At 34.4% G+C, this 20,060-nt stretch overlaps 1 protein-coding gene across 5 annotated transcripts in view; it reads left to right on the top strand.

The window, feature by feature from the left end:
* mob2a (MOB kinase activator 2a) overlaps positions 1-20,060 on the top strand; it is a 58,916-nt gene that overhangs the window by 29,192 nt on the left and 9,664 nt on the right. The window contains exon 1 of one of the 5 annotated variants that reach the window (XM_055192194.2): positions 60-194. The exons of 3 other annotated variants lie outside the window; for them this stretch is intronic. In XM_055192194.2, coding sequence (XP_055048169.1) covers positions 160-194 — 35 coding nt within the window. In that variant the 5' untranslated portion in view covers positions 60-159. Of the gene's footprint in view, positions 1-59; positions 195-12,511; positions 12,672-20,060 lie in introns of those variants that run through there. One more of the 5 variants, XM_055192192.2, reaches the window with a different exon arrangement.

The raw sequence follows: 20,060 nt of genomic DNA, 5'->3' as shown, positions 1-20,060 counted from the left end.
AGTTAAGCAAGGGGGGCTGTTTGAAAGTTTCTGAATGTTAACCAGTGTATGGTTCGGTTGGGGAAGCGTTGAGAGATGATTTTTCTTTACATGTGGTTGGAGTTTTATTTCACTGCAATATAATGCTATATATATTTAACCAATCAAGTATTTTTGAGGATGCTGACAAATATGAGAGACCCAGCTGTATTTGGGTATACTTTTTGCTTATCTTTTCTCATTTGCTATCACCTTTAGTTTTTATCCTTTTAGACTTTTGTGTCGATGTACAGTCTATGTGTACTGTGAAGTTATACTTAAGTAAATGTACTGTGTCGTAATTCAACACAAAAACAAATAAGCTAGTGAAAAACAAACTTACATGAATATAAAATAAATATTTATTTGTACTTTTAAAAATGCAAACTAAAAATCTTTTAAACTACAAATTTAGAGCCTATGGAGATAAGGGATGCATAACGATTAATCACAATTAATCTATAGCAGGATAAAATATACATTTTTTTAAATTAAAATTTGTTCACATCATATATATGTGTGAACGGTGTATAATAATTACGTATATATATATATATATATATATATATATATATATATATATATATATATATATATATATATATATATATATATGCACACATGCATGTATCATTTTAAGAAAAAAAATATATTTATATATTAAGTATTTATAATATAAATTATACATAAAAATACAAATGTTCATACACGTGTAAACATTATATATATATATATATGCACACATGCATGTATCATTTTAAGAAAAAAAATATATTTATATATTAAGTATTTATAATATAAATTATACATAAAAATACAAATGTTCATACACGTGTAAACATTTCTTAAATATATATGTGAATGTGTGAGCATTTATCTATACAAAATTATTATATACAGTTCACACACACATATATGATGTAAACAAAACACAAAAACTTTTATTCTGCTAAAGATTAATTGTGATTAATCGTTATGCATCCCTAATGGAGATTTGTTGTCATTAAATTTAAAGTAGGGATAAAGTAGGAATGCATCGAATGTTTGGCAAGTCTTCGCCTAAAAATAACAAATAAAAGCATATTCAGTGTTTAGAAGAAAAAAAGTGAAAAGACAGAATAAATTTGACCAAACTGTGACGTTTTGATAATTCGATCAAATAGCAACCAGTATGAAGTGAGAGTGACAAACTTTTAAAATGCAGCAAACTTGTCGGCTTTTTATTTTTTTTTATTTTTGGCCAAATCATTTTTAGTTGCCAAACATTCGGTGCATCCCTAAGTTTGATTAGCAAACTAAAAATTGAAAGCAAAACTGTATAACCACTATTAAACCAAGATAAATATTGTGATCATTAAAAAAATTTTTTTATATCTAAATGTTTGAATTTGTTTTAAAACGCTAGATATGACACTACGGCGTCTTTCGTGACTATGGTTGTCATTAATTGCATATCTCATTTAAAATTGATTTAATTCCCAAAAATGGCATTTTGTATATTTATAACAACGTGAATAGATTTACTCTGTTAGATGGTCCAAATAAACAGCAAACCAGAAAACCATTAACCTCTTGCCAATGTCATTTGTCTGATGAGATATTGTAGGGTTGACTGGTACGAGTTCATGTGCTGTATCTAAAACAAATGTTTTGATGTATTACACTTTGGTCAGATGGTGTTGCTTAGCCGTTCTAGTTTACATTGCCAGTTGCACGTTATCAGTCCTTGGGGATGTTGGTTTAAGACACACCTGCTTTACACAAATAAGTTTGTCGTTTGATGCTCAGATAATGCCATATTATAAGAATCATGCAATCTGGGCTGATACGATCTTTAACTATTCTTCAATCGCATCCATGCAATGTTCACGCTGTAATAATAAATAAAAGTCTTGCTTAAATTGTTTAAGGGCGAAGTTCCAACTCCCAAAATCCTGAATCACATCCTGTTTGGGATCATGTAAACAGAGACGGATATGCTTGCTTTACTTTTGTCTGAATTAAAACATTTAATGGTTCTTTAAATGTGGCCATAACTTGGTGTAAGATTTATCATGGGAGTAGTTTGCTTAAGGACTGTAAATAATATGTTTAAAAATATTCTGGTGTTGGAGTGCACTGCTATCTGCTAAGCCATCAAACCGGGGCGTCTGTTTAATCTGATGTGCTTTAATTGGTCTGTGGCGGGCCAGTGGTTCCTTACTGTCTGCATGCTTTGGGACAATCTCCTGCGACTATCATGTCTTGGGGTAAAAGACCAAACTTTCAAAACCTAAAGCTCGTCATCTTAAAGGTTTGGGCCCATGTGTATTAAAAAAGAAAGACATTGCATGCAAACATAGAAGACCCCAGGCATACTTAAAGGGATAGTTCACCCAAAAACGAAAATTCTTTCATCATTTACTCACTCTCATGTTGTTACAAACCTATATAAATTTATTTGTTTTGATGAACACAAATGAAGATATTTTGAGAAATGTTTGTAACCAAACCATCCGTGGACCCCATTGATTTCTATAGCAGGAAAAAAGAATACATTGGAAGTAAATGGGGTCCATGAATGGTTTGGTTACAAACATTCCTCATAGGGATGCATATCAATTAATCGCGATTAATCTATAGCAGAATAAAGGTTTTTGTTTACATCATATATGTGTGTGAACTGTGTATAATAATTATGTATAAATATGCACACATGCATGTATAATTTTAAGAAAAAAATATATTTATATACTAAGTATTTATATTTATATATAATATAAATTATACATAAATATACAAATGTATATACATATGTAAACATTGCTTAAATATATACATGCATGTGTGTGCATTTAACTATACAAAGTTATTATACACAGTACACACACATATATGATGTAAACAAAAACTTTTATTCTGCTATAGATTAATCGCGATTAATTGATATGCATCCCTAATTCCTCAAAATATCTTCATTTGTGTTCATCAAAACAAAGACATTTATACAGGTTTGTAACAACATGAGATTGAGTAAATGATGACAGAATTTTCATTTTTGGGTGAACTATCCCTTTAAAAGATTGCATTACATGAGCAAGTTTAATTTGCTGTCTGATCTGATTACCTTTATCCGAAAGTTTGGTAACGTGGACAATAAATCAGTTTCACAGACAGAAAGCCAATATTATCTGCACTTTAAACTTTTTCATTTGTGAAGAGTTGTAATAATAATTCTTTGTAATCCCAATTTATTTCACATCATTGTCAAGATAAGACTGATGCATGATCAAGTGATTTGTGGTGTGCTTTTCCAAATGGACATTTGTTGTTTTTACAGTGGTGGTGTAATTGCCATCATAAATCTCATTCTTTCCTCTTCTTATGTAATAAGGCAGTGGTTTTCAAACTGGGGGCCCGCGAGATGGTGCCAGGGGGCCCCAGTTTTATGACATTTTATGAGATACATTAATTTATCATGAATTATGTGTAATTAAACCTAAAAAAATAAGGCTACTAACCAAAATCACTATTTTTTGTATAATTTAATTTTTTTTTATTAAAATGTTGAGTTTTAGAACAAATTTTCTTTTGGGGGCCACAAAGGAATCCACCGTACACAAGGGGGGGTGCACGCTGAAAAAGTTTGGGAACCACTGTAATAAGGGACCAGATTTTTATTTTGCATTTACTTTTTAATATATGTTTAAAAGCAAACGTTTTGTACAAGTGTTATGTGTCCATATCAGTTTTGCATCTACAAAAATTGTAGTTCATTGTTATTGTAGCACACAAACAAACGTGGTTGTACTGTGGTCAACTGTTACCGAAACCCCATCTCTCTGTTGTCACGCCCCCCTCTCATGTGAAAATTGCGTAACCATCCTCCCACTGCGATAGATTGAGCTGCGGTGATCTCTCTCTCTTTTTCTTTCTCTCTCTGGCTCAGCATCCCGCAGCTGCAGCGTGAGCATCTAATAGTGTTGGCTCAGCATCCCTGCCCAAGGTCACTCCATTCATATTGGCCTCGGCTGGAGTCAACTCCACACACACGTCTAGTCGTTAAACAGTTAAATAGATCGACACGCTCCGAAGGATAAATGTATGCTCGGGTGGTCTACTCTGCAATCTACATATGCACTTATTTCATTTCCCAACATATGTTTTTTGCTTGACAGATACGCTGTAATTTTTTGAATTATTTGTGATTTCTTGTTTTGATCATAAGACCATGACTCTCACTGACTCTCACAATCTGATAATTGGAGTGATGGTTGTTTTGCAGTGTTAAGCCTTACTATAAATAACCATCAAGTGCCTGCTGAAGGAGAATTGCAAGGCGGAAAGCAGTATTGCTCATCGCAGCAGGTTCCTGTTTACATGTCATCCAAAGATTGCATTTGTGCATCTAATTGGAGATGCCCGGGTGTCTGACCCGGGCAGGTACGCTTTAGAAATTGCAAGCAGGGGCACATCATATACGGTACATAAAAAATAATATAATGGTTTTGAATTCTCAATACACCTTATTAAGCCTACTGCCATGTTGATTTTTTTAAAACGAGGCTGAAGGGATGGCGTGCGTTTTAAACCTATTGTTTTGTATCAGGATCCTGGTCATTCAGCCATTCAAAAATTAGCAATTAGCCAACAGGCTAATATCTAAAACGGATATTATGTACATTATGTGCTATTCTCATCTCAAATTAGGTCATATGTCCCTTCTAATTTTAACAATCCATGTTTTCTGAGGTTTTTAGTGCCGTGGAAATTTGTAAAACAATGTATTTTCTGCTTGTGTTTTAATGGTTGAATGAACAGCATCCTGATACAAAACAATAGGTATAAAGGAAAACAACACAGTTTTTCAATATTTTACTGTTTTTACCTCAACTTAGATGAATTAATACATACCTATCTTTTTTCAATGCGTGCAGTTAATCTTTGTACAGCGCGTCGTGAATGTGTTAGCATTTAGCCTAGCCCCATTTATTTCTTAAGCCGTCTTTCCACTGAACACGACAAACGACGGCCGATAAGCCAGAAGTCATTCATTTCCTATGGAAAATCGCAAAGGGGTTGATTGAGGTGCCGACCATTTGCTGATGCATAAATATCGGATCCGTTTTGAGCGTTGGATCCGTTAAAAAATTTGAACTTGTGCGACTTAACCGCATGCGATATGCCGACCGGAAGTTATGATTTTCATTGTATTCCAATCACAAACTGTGTGTGAGGTAAAAATTATTAATCCTTTTGGTTTAACTTTATTAGTAACACTTGAATCCTTAAAAAAACACTTTTGATTACTGATAAGTAATACATTATTAATTTAATTTGTTTATGTTATTATTTTAATCTTGTCTTCATATGTTCTCTCCAAAAAAAAATTGCAATCTTTTTGTCATATATGCATAGCTGTTTATTGTTTCATTCATTTGCGTTCATTTATTTATTTCACCATGGTAAACATAGTAGAATGAAGCCTCTTGCGCTGGAATGAGCTTCTCTCCCATATACGATTAAACTGAAACTTCATTACGACTGCCACTAGGGGGAGAACTCCGACTGTCGTTTCCGTATGTCGTGTGCAGTGGAAAGGCGGCTTTAGGATCCAAACAGGGATGAATTTAAAAGCCACCAAACACTTCCATGTTTTCCCTATTTAAAGACTCTTACATGAGTAGTTACACGAGTAAGTATGGTGGCACAAAATAAAACGTGATTTTTTTAAGCGGATGTATGATGATGTTACTGCTCCAGAGGTTGAAGTGCTGCTAAATAAGTGCTCTTTCGCCATACAATATAGTTCTTATTTTTTATCCGCTTAAAAAAATGCCATGTGTTATTTTGTGCCACCATACTTACTCATGTAACAGTCTTTAAATGGGGAAAACATGGAAGTGTTTGGTGGCTTCTAAATTCATCCCTGTTCGGATCCTAAGGAATGAATGGGGCTAGGCTAAATGCTAACACATTCACAACGCGCTGTACAAAGATTAAGTGCACGTATTGAAAAAAGATAGGGATGTATCAATTGGTCCAACCTGAGGCAAAAACATAGTAAAATATTGAAAAACGGTGCTGTTTTCCTTTAAAGCTCTGGACATCCATCCACAGCCTCACCTTGACATCAAGACATATCTTGATGGTTATTCTCATTGTTAAATTTTATGCATTGAGTTTATCAAACATAACATAGAGGGAATTAATACCTAGACAAAACACTTGCACACCCAGACGTCAACACAAACATAGGTGTGTAACTCCTAAGATAATGACAGAGACTCGTGACATGTGCTGTGTAGGTTTATGGATTCTTGTCAACAAAAGTGAGATATTTTCAAGTACACTATTTGTCATTTGATGGACTTTTCCCCTTTAAATGCTGATTCAAGACCAGTCTAAACCCACAGCATTCTGTTGTTGTGGATTCAGTATCTACAGGGATGCCCTCCCTGTATGGCAACCTAAGCTGCTTACATGATAACAGTTTCCATGAGTGTCACACGTGAGCCAGGCTGCTGTTTACATATCTGCAGCCAATAGAAACTTGAGCCTGTCACCTGTTTTTGTTTGTTTGTTTGTTTCAATTTTTTTCTTTTTTTTGTAATTTCGAGCAAGGCAACAATGTTTTTATTAAATCTGTTTGCTAATGGTTTGTCTGTGCAAGACGAGGCGGGGAGACATGTTTATGTTAGCCACTGCTAATGCGATTGTGGAAAACCTGTTAGGAAAATTAGGGCAAGATTCAGGAAAAGTAGGAAATGAGCATTTAAAGTGTTCAGGGGTTGTGTAGAGGTTCTGTGAGCTTTGCTTGCCAAAAAAGGAATAAAATGGAAATAAGGACAATGGAATTGAGTGAGTATACATTGATAAACATACAATAGAATAATATGAATACGTCGCTTTTATTAGTTCAGTTATGTTTTACTTTTTGTATTAAAAGAAGTAAATTACTTTTTCCCATTTTGGTTAAGAAATATAAACTTGGCACAAAAAGAAAGCAACCTTTGCGGTTTTGTTTTAAGGACATTTTGAAAAGTTACTCTTTTCTCTTTTTAACTCTTTTCCCGCCATTGACAACAACGTGTTCCTAGTGAGTTTTTATGGTTATATGTAATACTGCGATTATCCACTACTAGATGGCACACTGAAATTATTTATTAAGCAAAAAAATATTTATTAATTTTACACTTTGTGTATTTTTTGATAATCGTTCTAAATCTTATCTCTAACAAAATTCCTTCACAAAAATGCAATTATTTCAACTATTTACTAAATAAATAATTTACTAAATTTATTTCATATATTTGTATGTGTATATATTTTTAGAAGAAAATTTTCCCGAAAGGCATTTTGTTGAACTTTTGTGAAAAAAAAAATGCTGGTGGGCAACTTTAAAAAATGATGAGTTAAAATAAATTTATGAATTCTGCTCATATAAAGTTGGTTCCTCCTCACATACATATTAGGCCCAGTTTATACCTGGTATTAAGATGCGTTTTGATCAGATCACAAGTGGACGAGAAAGGCACATGTCCATCAAACCTGGTGTTTTTAATCTGTTTCTTTTATCTGCTTTTGACTGCTTTTGTCCTGATATTAGTTGACGCACACTAATGTTATGTCAGAGTACCGTTACTTGTTTTGTTGAACAATGTTAACATCTCTTGGAATGACATTCTGTCCCATATAGTATAAAATCATTTTACTGATAACATTGCAAGCCTAAATTCTGCACTGTGGTTTCAGAAATCTTTACATCACTTGCCGTACAACAAAAGTTCATAGTCCCAAGTCAAGATCCCAGCATATGTCTGTTCCCCTCACAAACCTGTCATGTGGTTGATGTTTTGGAGCTTGATGAACCGACGTTGTATTTTCTCCAGTAGGGGGCAGTGTTCATTTGTATGAAAAATATTGACTCTTCTTTCTCTCACCTATTTTTTGTACTTCTTTACCTTTTAACGCCTTTGGGTGGAGCTGGTGTTCAACTGTTCACCTTTTAAACAGTCTGTATCCCATTTTCTTTCTGGAATTCCCATTTTGTTCACTTCTGTTCGTTGCTGGATTTCATGCCAAGCACATGTTTTCATCCATGCACGTTGGCGCTGTATAATTACCTTGCATAATGACGGTCCACACCGATGATGATGCGTCTCATCATCTCTCATCTCTTCATTTCCAGGACAAAGACCTTGATTAGCTTTTCCTGCCTCAAACTCTATGGATGAAAGGCTCTGGCTTCATAATTGCCAACACTCGACAGCTCTTTTACAAGATGAATGAAGCTAATCCTTTCTACACCTCTATTTTCTAGTCTAAATTGATGTTGCTGTGGATTAACAGCACTATCTCATCCTTATGTTTCTAATCCTACTTGAAATCTTAATAGCTGTGTTACCTTAAATCACTGTAACTGATGGTATAGGTATTCATGGTGAGTAATGGTAAGATTAAACCTGTCACATTGCTATTGGTTGACTGATATCTAAGCAAAATGTATGATAGCCAGGTTAAAGTCTCTCCATGTGTGGATTATTTAATATTACAAAATTTTTTGCTTAAAATTACTGAATTTATTAGAAATATTATATAATAATAATAATAATAATAATACATTTTATTTTTAATGCGCCTTTCTTAGACTCAAAGCGCTACAACAACAAAAGTAACAACAATAAAAACATTACAATAAAGTAAATGACACAAATAGGCCATTAAAGAATAATATTGTTTGCAATTTTTATTAGAAATTCAATGACCCTGGACCACAAAACCAGTCATAATTTGCACAAGTATATTTGTAGCAATTAAGTGTGTCACGATTCTCCAAATCCTTGATTCAATTACATTTTCGATTTTAAGGTCACGATTCGATTCTCGATTTTAACTTTTTTTGAAAGCACAAAAACCGTATGGGGTTGTGGCAGCATCTATTTTTTAATTCAAAGTGTTGCTAAGGACTCTATTTGGACAACTTTAAAGAGCACCTATTGTCCGATTCACGATTTTACATTTCCTTTGGTGTAAGTGTGTAGTAGTACATGTTAATGATATGCAAAAGTAGCTACAAACATGTACGGTATTTGGAAAATAATGTTTTATTTTTTAACCATAAACCATGCAAACACACTGTATTATACCAAATACACAAAATAAGTTTTTAGCTATGTAATAGGTGCACATTAAAGGTGATTTTCTCAATATTTTATTTTTTTACACCCTTAGATTTCAGATTTTCTAATAGTTGTATCTGGGTCAAATATTGTACAATAATAACAAACAGTTTTCAATGGAAAGCTTATATATTAAAAAGGCCCAGGGTCACACATGTCCAAATTATATAAATTATATAAATCTGTAATTCAGGGGAGTTTACCAAATCTTAATAACTGATCTGCAACTCTTTTTTCATTTAGGTAAACAGTCTGAATAATTACTTTAACTAAAGTGAAATTTTATTCATAAAAAGCATATATTTCTAAAATGCTTTTTCCTGTGAAGTGGCATTATTAATGATGGCTGTGCCACTGTACACATACTTATTTAACTAGAAATTATATATACATTTGTATATAACTCTTCCCCACCTTTTTTTTTTAAAGTTGCCAGCCAACGCCAGCATTTTTCATTATTTAGTTTAATGCATTCCAGAAAATGTTATTTTTTAAATATATAAACATAAATATATCAAATAAAAAAGAACAGACCCTCTGCTTTCAAAAAAAGAAAAAGTTTCATCCTACCTTCATTAGTTATGGATCAAATATGGGTAGGTTTCTTCAAAAACACAAAATTTTAAGCAAAAAGCTGAGATAATTTATTTTTGTAAAAGACTTTTGATAGAGATCAGATTCAGAGCGATCCTCAAAATTAAGTTTATAAGTCCTGGTGGATAATAGCGGTATTACGGATTGCCAGAAATTCTCGTTGTCTTAATTGACGAGATAACTCGTAAATGGCGGGGAAAGAGTTAATTTTCAGTTATGTTTTACCATAGTTGTACATATGATCATTTCTGTGTTGATCATTGTTAAAGAATACAAAATAAGTCAGACCAGCATCAATATCAAGTGGGTTTATTCACTCCAGAACAGATGGAGCAGCGCTGAGTCTTCAAGGTTATGTTTGCAGAGTTGTTTAGCCCGTATCCAGATCCAAACTTGAATCATCTTACCTCAGGAATGCAGCGTGTGTGGTGAAGCCTTTTGTGAACATGTTAAAACACGCATGCTTCTGCAAAAAACAACATCTGTCTGACTCTTTCTTTTTGTTTATCGTTTGCTTTTATCATATATTTCAACTTGGCAACTATAGCTTGGCTCATTTTGTAAAGTGTAATAGATAAATCACCCATTGCAACTTTTGTTAGCACAGTCGATTGCAAATCGAGTTACCACATATATTTCATCCGACATAAAAATAAAATCTCACAAGCTAGAATTATAACAAGCACAACTTTGTAATTTCACAAACGTTTTCCATCCATGAATTTTCCTCCATCCCTGACGCTTTTGTTGCTCCCCCGCTGCGGGTTTTCTTAGCCGAGAGCAGAGCGTGTTGGTGCATGCAGTCTCTCCCCTGCAGGAATGCATAATAGGATGCAGGACCATGTTACTGATGGCCATCTTCCAAGATCTCTTCAGGAGAAAAGTAGATATACAGTTGTTTTGCAACTTGCTTGGAAGCTATTTTTACATGCTTTGGCATTAAAGAATGGACAAAATTCATGCCGTGCACCAAAAATCTCTCTGATATATTTTTGATCTCAAGTTATATTTTTATAGTTCTGGCAAGAATAGGCCTCATGTGGAGAACGCAACATTTGGGAGTGTTTTCAAAAAGGCATATTTCACTTTTACCTCACTCAAGGGCTACTTAAAATTGTGAATGTGAGGATTTTAAAGTGAAAGTGTTATAAAAAGTCCTCACATTAATGCAATTCTCGGGTTGTTTTTTGGTCTTGTTCATCTCTGGACGCCCTTGGGCTGAATTTCTTGGTTTGCTGGATGCTTTAACTCCCAGCCTAATGTTCAGCGTCTGAAAGGATTTTTTACTGTTGGCTTTGACTGGTAGGAATGTTCGTTGACTTTCTTACCAAACGAGTCGAACGAGCCATGTGACCATTTGTGTGACTGAGCGTTCAAAAAAAGCATATTATTTTAGGGAACGAACTTGATATGGATTTAGCAAAAATGGTCTTGTGTTTTATTTGTTTTTTGTTTGTGGCCTGCTATTATTGGATGAAACCGGTGACTTGTGAAATAGGCAGTATAGGTTTACCTTTATGCAATGTTTATTACATTTATTATGTTTATCAGTTTTAATTTAACCCATGACAATAAAACTAAATGTTAAAGAGTGAAAGTAAAAGCCTAAACAGGAAACACATCCTGTAAATTAATCACTTTATTGTGTTGTGACTGGCATGTTGTTTCAGTTGTGTCGTGATTCAGGTGGTGAGTAAAAACGACAGAGGTTTGGTTTGGCCATGGGTTTCACGTATCAGTGTACGCAAGTCCACCCCCTCATGGCTTTTCGAAACATTTTGACGTCATATGTAAAGATTTCTGATGTGATAGGCTATTTTTAACCTATAAGGAAGATAAATAACTAAATCTGGTATTATCTGTTATTTGTATATGACTGCAGTTTGTGTTTCAAAGTACGTCAGATCATGCTTATTGCAAAAACGGTATGGTTTTGGATTGTATGGTAAAATATTTTCTATACCAACTAGATTTTTTTGTAAAAAGTAAATTATATAATAAATATGTGTAGCATACATTTACCCAGACTTTCTAGTGCAGGGAAGTGGACAAAATCTTACATCAAGTTTCTCACATCATGACATCATCATCACTTAAGTATCTATTGTGTTGTCCTGTATTTGTTGGGAGAGGTGGGGACGTATTTCTGTACTGTAATGTACTTGTCAACTATGTTAAACTTTTCTTGAAATGCTCTAATAATTATTATTATTTGCTTGCATGAGGTCGTTGTGGATCTTTTGTTTCTGTACCACCAGTCAAAGTAATATTGTAAACACCTCTCCACGCCTCTAACAGGAATTTGTGTGTAGTTTGGCTTCAGGCAAAGTTTAGTGTTGGACAGATTTTTTTGTTTTGCTTTGTGTTTTGACCTTCAAAATATTATCAAGCCACGAATAACAAAATATGGTTGGAGCTAGATTTTTTTTAATGCTGACCATTGTGAATTGTCAGATACTCACAATATCATCTAATTATATAAATTACAGTAATTATAAAGCAGTAACTTCAGTCGGATGCAGGTTACACCATATTAACCAAATCAGACAACACAGCGTCCGACCAAGTGAAACTGGAACAGGACACAGATCAGACATTCAAACGGCATGTTAACCACAGCACGGCCCGCCTCCGCGCGCTAATGATTGGCTGTTCCGCGTTACGCCACACCTCCGTGCCGTTCTGATTGGCTCTCCTCTGCTAGGACGAGAACTTCAGAGAGAGAAGTTTATAATGACTCGCCATCAAGACTTGAAAAACATCTGCGCGAGGAACGCGGGGAGACTCTCAGTCCAGAGTTGAACTTTTTGTTTTTAGCACTTCGGATATGCACTCACAGAAACCTTCCAGAATCCAGAGTTGCAAAATGGTTCTTCAGGCTGTTGGTAAAGTTTTAAGGTAAAGATCGAGGCTTTAATGGTATTATAGATACAGTAGATTTCACAGGCATCATCTACTAATATTCACAGGCATCATCTAACGTTACTAATATAATTATTATATGATTATATATATACTCAAATATAACAAAATGTGTATTTAAAATTACTTTACCTGGGTAATTAAAAATAATAATAACTATTGATGCGCTCACGCGTGTATAATTCGGATACTATTAGTACATGTACAGCATATGTAGTTCACTATAATATTTAAAACGCATTTAAGGTATTCCTTTCTGCGCAAAAATACATTTACTAGTATAGCATGCTATATTCAAAAAAATAAAACCTTGTTGTATCGCGTAGTGCTTGATTAATGTCACTCTGTTTTGCCCTTATTAATGCGCATGCGTGTAGCACGCTTTTTGCTCTTGAGGCTGCATCCTCCGGAGCCGAGGTCGCATATGCAGGCTGCATACGTCATTTATTTTAGTTAACTAAGCATTACATTCCCAAGTTATAAGCATATTACAACAATTTACGATTAACTAAAGAATAATAGTGAACTTTATAATTGTTAATATTCTAAATATGCAGATTTCTGGAGGATGCAGCCTTCGAGCTATAAGTTCACGAGAGACATTCAAATTGTCAGTCATATCTATGGTCACAGTTATTATATAATTAACAAGTGCTGTTTGCGATGCGCAAATAATAAATTAAGGTCGCACGTTTCGGATTGGTTTAAAATATTTGCGTCTCATCTATATTCATGAACAAACATAATGACTCATTGCTCATTTACATTGTTTGAAAACAAACTAAGTTAATGTTCTACTGATGTCATACCTGTGCTGATAACCAAGGAAAACAGTAAACCGGATGTAAATTTGAAATGTAAAGCTGCTACAATATATCTATGTACCTGCATCTGCTGAAATGTATCTGATACTTGAATACTTAGCTGCATTCATGTGCTAATAAGAATGAAACTGGGATAAAGTTGTGAAGTGTGTGTGTGTGTGTGTGTGTGTGTGTGATTTTTAAAGGCCCATCTCTGTTGTAATGCTTATAAGCTCTCGTTGTATCATCCCTATGTCTCTGTTTCTGTGTTTAACACAAAGCTGTCATCTCAATGGCTCTTCACACTTTCTCCATATCTGTGAGAGAACTAGGAAGTCATAAGCTGGCCAGACACAGACAACAGTATTTTACCCTCATTGTAAAGTGCTGCTGTAATAATTATTACATACTGTATGCATAAAGGACCCATTGTTTTTTTCTATTTTTACCATTTAAAAAGATATGCAAATAATTGAATGTTTATTTTGTTATTATACATTATATTGCAATTTGAAAATGAGGGTTATGTTAATCAAGTATTTTTTTAGTCCGTAATTTTCGGACTATAAGCCACGCTTTTTTTCATAACTTGGCTGATGCTGCGTCTTATAGTCAGGTGTGCCTTGTAAGTCAGTATGAATTAATTTTGACATTCATGAGGCAAGAGACAACATTACCGTCTACAGCCATGAGAGTCCGCTATATGCTGCTCCTGTATTTATGTAATTCAATGGATTCAGTGATGCAGAATGACGAGTCTGCGAACTTCACGCTAGTTGGCTTGTTCGGTTAATTTAGACTATTTAACCTAAGTTCTGTATGCTATGGTTTATTGTTTTAATAACTGATAATATTACTTTAACATACAGACATCTATTCAGCCTGCTGTTCTGTCTGCTATTGTTTAGTTAAATAACTTGCCTTTCCAGATTAAATCTCTGTTCTTCGGCTTGGATTTTGTGAAATAAGTTTCTAAATTAACCCGACGTATAGTCCACTCCACTGTGACTTATATATGTTATTTTTTTTTTAAATAAAGCAATTTTTGAATGATGCGGCTTCTTCTCCGGTGCGACTTATAGTGCGGAAAATACGGTAGTAATGCATTGCTTTCCCAACAAACACCGCTATCGACTGATACATATAATTCAAACTCTATTTCTAAGTGACTCTATTTAGCTATGAACCAAGACTAAATTTTTTTCCTATTTTGATGAACAATCTACAAGTGTAGATTTTTAGCACATTTAGTGGTGATACCGTGAATTGCAACCAACGGCTCAGTCCACAGCTCCCTTCTCCCTTTCAAAATACTACGGTAGCCGCCGCAGGACAAAACACATCATCATTTATCCATTTAGGGCTAATGTAAAAACTAGGTGGCGTGTTCCAAGGGAAGCTCATTGTAATAGAATCAATACAGTTCATTACGTAAGACCTTTATACACCACTGATAATAGTTATGTATGTTATATTACATTTCTGTCAAGATATTCTTCTTAAAGTTAACTAATGTACCTTTAAGCTTTCCTAAAATCTAGGTGAGTTTGTTGACTTCGTTTTAGTGTTGTCCACTTTCTGTATTGGTATGCATACGGGGACTTTGAAACGTCCAGTCCTGTTCTGTTTGGCTTTGAATGATTTAAGCCTGTTTAGATCTTTTGGCTGCAGATGCTGAAGTAAGAGAAACGTGTATTACATAATGTCAAACCTTGTGTATACTTCATCTCTGAGATTATAAACAGTACTATGCGATCAATCTTTTACTTTTGCCAAAATTTTTGACTGGTTGACCATTAGTAGCCAACTTATTTATTTGTTTGAGTTGGCTAGAGAATTACTTCTTTGTATCCTTCCTAAACTTTTGAAAATTTGTAAACAGAGCATCTGAGATGTTTGCAACACGCATTGAGCACGTCTTTCTTCATGATTAATACCAGATTAAATTTGAATTCCAGCCGTTTATAGTCCACGATTATTGAAAAATTGAAAAGGAATGCCTGGGAATGGACGTGCAGGATCCGAAACCTTTAGGCTATGATCGTGCTTACGTCAGTATCCCAAATTGAGTTGTTTTGTAAATGGAAAACGGTCTGTTCATCCAAAAATCTGAATGCACATTGTTTTATTTCAGCCTTCCCCCTGTTTCGTAATTTTCCAGGAAGCACCGTTTTTCATAAATTATGTGGCACAGGGCGAATTCTCAAGCCATTAGCTGGTTTATTTTAAGAGAAAGAAAAACTTTCTAGCTGCCAGCGTGTTACTCACACACATACACACGCAGACCGCATGCCCACTTTCTGCAGTTTCCCGCTGATTTCTTTCCCATAAAAGGCATTGCAAACCAAGCCAAGGTTATGACCAAAGACCTGTATCATCCACCCAAAAAAAAACAACAACACATCTGCAATTGTTCATGTGTTTGTGTTGTGCTGTGTTTATCCTTGTTTCTTTACATAGTTAAGGCTTGGCCCTACTTTGATACCACTTTGAAAAATTGCTCTCTTTTTCCAAACTTCTGGGTGCTTAAGGCGTCCCATTATTTTAAGGGATGTAGTTTGACTTTTATAAATCAGTTGAGGGATGGTTAAGCAGACAACCGTTTGTTTAAGCTCCCGCATCTTTTTCAGCTGTGATGATCCATCAAAGGTTCTGCGAGATGTTCATCAATGCCTCTTTCAGTCTCTTGACCAGCTGGACCTGACAGCTGTCTGCTTGCTGGATTCACATTTTCGATCAGTTGTGAAGGTTCTTTGGTGTAGCACGTGCAGTCAAGACAGCTAATCTCAGATCAGTTTTGATTGAATAATGCTAGTGTCCTGTGGGTGGTTGCCAAAGTCTTCCGAGTTGTTTAAGGACATTACTGGGTGGTTGTTTATAGGTCCAGTTCATAAAGGCCAAATCCCAACTCTTCATGAACTCTCTGGTCTCAAATATGGGTCCGGTCCCTTCCTTGAAAGTCTACGAGATACCTGCACATAAAAAAATTGAGAAAAATGCATACCCTAGGAAGCATAGGCATAGCACAAACAATGTGAAATGAGTTACACAAATAAAAAAAATGCATCAAGAATGATAACTATTTAAGCGTCGACTATGAAGGGAAATAACGTTTTTTAAGAATAATCATACCCTAGGTTGCATAGGCATAGCGCACACAGTGTAAAATGAGTTGCATAAATAAATAAAATGATACAAGGAATGATAACGATATAAGCGTCGATGCCGAAGGACAATAACATTATGAGAACTAATCATACCCTAGGTTGCATAGGCATAGCACAAACAATGTTAAATGAGTTGTGCAAATAAAAAAATGATAAAAAGAATGATAACTATTTAAGCGTCGACACTGAAGGACAATAAAGTTATGAGAACTAATCATACCCTACACTCTAAAAAACGATTCGTTGGCTGAACAACCATAACTTATGAAAGTAATTGGATTAAACACAGAAAACTTAGTATTTATAACTTTTCAACCTCTACTTAACATATTTAGTATGTATAACACAAAAATGTAAGTTACCAGGTGAACTTAAATGTATTCAAAAATAAAATGAAAAAACATAAGTAATGCTAACTACTTTAACAATTGCATCAAAATTAAGTAAATCTAGCATAATATTTTAAGTAACTATAGAGCCACGTGATTTCCCATGATGCCTTTCCAGCCAAAAATTATGACATCTGTCGTAGCCATTTTGTGAAGCACATGCCCTGTAAAAAATGTTTGCGTGCTTTATTTATGTTGATATGTTATTAATGTTAGTTATATGTTGTATTTAGAGTTATTTTGAAAAAATTATGTTTGTTCATTGTTACCATGATTGAGAAGTGTGTGCTCAGTCTAGAGGGCAACACAGTGGGTTTGCGCGCATCTTTATTTCCTCACAGCAAAAAGGTCTCTGATTCAAGCAAGAGCTAAGTCAGACAAAGACTTTGTTCAGGAGACCTTTCTGTGTACACTTCCACAGTCCAAAACATGCAGATTAGCTGAATTGGATATACTAAATTGCTCCAACTTCACTCAAAAATATGTGTTGGATTTACTTAAAATATATATGCACCATTTTTGCATCACACTTTTTAAGTAATCCCAACTTGGAATAATTTTACTTAAAATAAACAAGAAAATATGTGTTATATGAACTTAAATATTTGAGTTCATCAACATTCTTTACTTAAAAATTTAAGTACATAAAACACAGGTTTTCTTGTTAATTTTAAGTAAAAATATCAAAGTTGGAAATACTTAAAAAGTGTGATGCAAAAATGGTGCATATATATTTTAAGTAAATCCAACACATCATTTTTTAGAGTGTAGGTGGCATAGGCATAGCACAAACAATGTGAAATGAGTTGCACAAAAGGATACAAAGAATGATGACGATATAAGCGTAGACTCCGAAGGACAATAACATTATATAAAAATAATCATACCCTAGGTTGCATAGGCTTAGCACACACAGTGTATTATTTTATTTATTTGCTTAACTCATTTTACAAAGAATGATAACTATATAAGTGTCGACACTAAAGGATAATAACGTTATGAGAACTAATCATACCCTAGGTCACATAGGCATACCACAAACAATGTGAAATCAGTTACGCAAATAAAATAAATTATACCAAGAGTGATAACTATATAAGCGTCAATGCCGAAGGACAAAAACGTTTTGAGAACTTATCATACCCTAGGTTGCATAGGCATAGCACACACAGTGTAAAATGAGTTACACAAATAAATAAAATTATGCAAAGTATGATAACGATATAAGCGTCAACGCCGAAGGACAAAAACGTTTTGAGAACTTATCATACCCTAGGTTGCATAGGCATACCACAAACAATGTGAAATGAGTTCCGCAAATAAAAAAAACTATACTGAGAATAACTATAAAAAAACCATACCCATAAGGTGTGAAATGAGTTACGCAAATAAAAGAAATGATGCAAAGAATGAAAACTATGTTGACAGTGTCGACACCAAAGGACAACAACCTTATGTTTGTTCGAAACATTATAAATGTACCAGCCTTTTATATTTGATTGGATTTGGTGGGCTGTCAAAGTTTTATAGTTTGTCAACTAAGAAAAAAAAACGCCGAAATGAATCTGTGAACTTCGCATATTCTTTTACATTAACATCCGTTTATAAAACTTATTTTTTATAGTTATAGTTGTTGGTGTGAACAGGCCTTTGGGGATTTAAACAAACTTTATAGACCGCACTAAACATTGTTTATATTGTATAAATTATATTGTATTCTGTTTCAGTAACCGTTTTTATGGGGATAACCGTTTTACTACTAAACATTAACTTCTTGTTCCTTGTCATTATCTCCTCCATATTTGGACTTCCCAGTTCCCGTATGTTTGACCCCTGTAAAAATGAGGCAAGTTTCAAATTACCTCATACTGTAAATTCCCACCATTGACACCTCATCCTTTTTCTGTTTTACACTCAACGCCGATCCTGTGACGTAAAGCAGAATGATTTACAAATAAAGTTGAAGTTTACCACTTCTCTGTAATGTTTGATCTGACCGGCTCCATGATCATTAACCCTCGGTAGACCTTTAAAGTAGTTAAGACCTCGATATGGACAATAAGATTTTTCCCGCTCAGTCCAGCGCCAAGCAAATCCATCCAATTCCACAAACTGTTACTTTGTGTTGGCTTCGTTTCTTTATGGGCTCATGTTCCTAAACGGGACTATTGTGTGTGAATAAGAGGAAGTTATAAAGGTGGTCAGATAATTGAGATGTTTTATCGTGCTGGAAGACTTGAACAGGAAATCAAGATGGATTGGTAAAAGTGTTTCCACAGAAAACAACACAGCTTTGGGAATGAAAATTATATTTGTTAGACAAAAACAAAGATTTGAATATGTAGTGAAGAAGCTTGTATATCTTTATAAGCTGCTCTTGATAGTTTAAAGCCCACCCCCCCTTACCAACAACCTCGTCCCACACAACTTCAGGAGCTATCACGGCTATGAGATTCTGGCATTTACATGTCAAAACTAGCACTGGAAGTACAGGTCTGTTTAACACCTCCATTTTAAATGAACAAGAAATGTGAACAGGCTGATACGTCAGACCAGTTTAGGACCAGTTCTCTTGAAAAGTCTTTTATGAGTTATTGGGTGGATTTGCATCCTTGTTGAATAGATGAGATCACATTAAATCTCATGGTAGATTTAGAGACAGACATTTAGATAAGACACGTTGTCCAACAAAGCCCAACTGGACCAACCAAGAGCTTATATTTTTGTCCAATGGCCGAGGGGAATTTCTGAAAAAATGTCTGCACTGCAAAAAAATGATTTTCAAGAAAAACAATCTTAGTATTTTTGTCTCGTTTTCAGTAAAAATATCTAACAATTCTTAAATTAAGATGTTTTTTCTTGATGAGCAAAACGATCCAAGAAAATAAGTCTATTATAAGTCTAATTTTGAGCATAAAACAAGCTAAAAAATGTTGAACATTTTTCATACACACTAAATAAATAAAAAAATAAAGAAATATTTGCTTACCCCATTGGCAGATTTTT

Source organism: Misgurnus anguillicaudatus, chromosome 6 (assembly GCF_027580225.2).
Source record: "Misgurnus anguillicaudatus chromosome 6, ASM2758022v2, whole genome shotgun sequence".
Lineage (NCBI taxonomy): Eukaryota > Metazoa > Chordata > Actinopteri > Cypriniformes > Cobitidae > Misgurnus > Misgurnus anguillicaudatus.
This window is presented reverse-complemented; position numbering and strand designations above follow the sequence as displayed.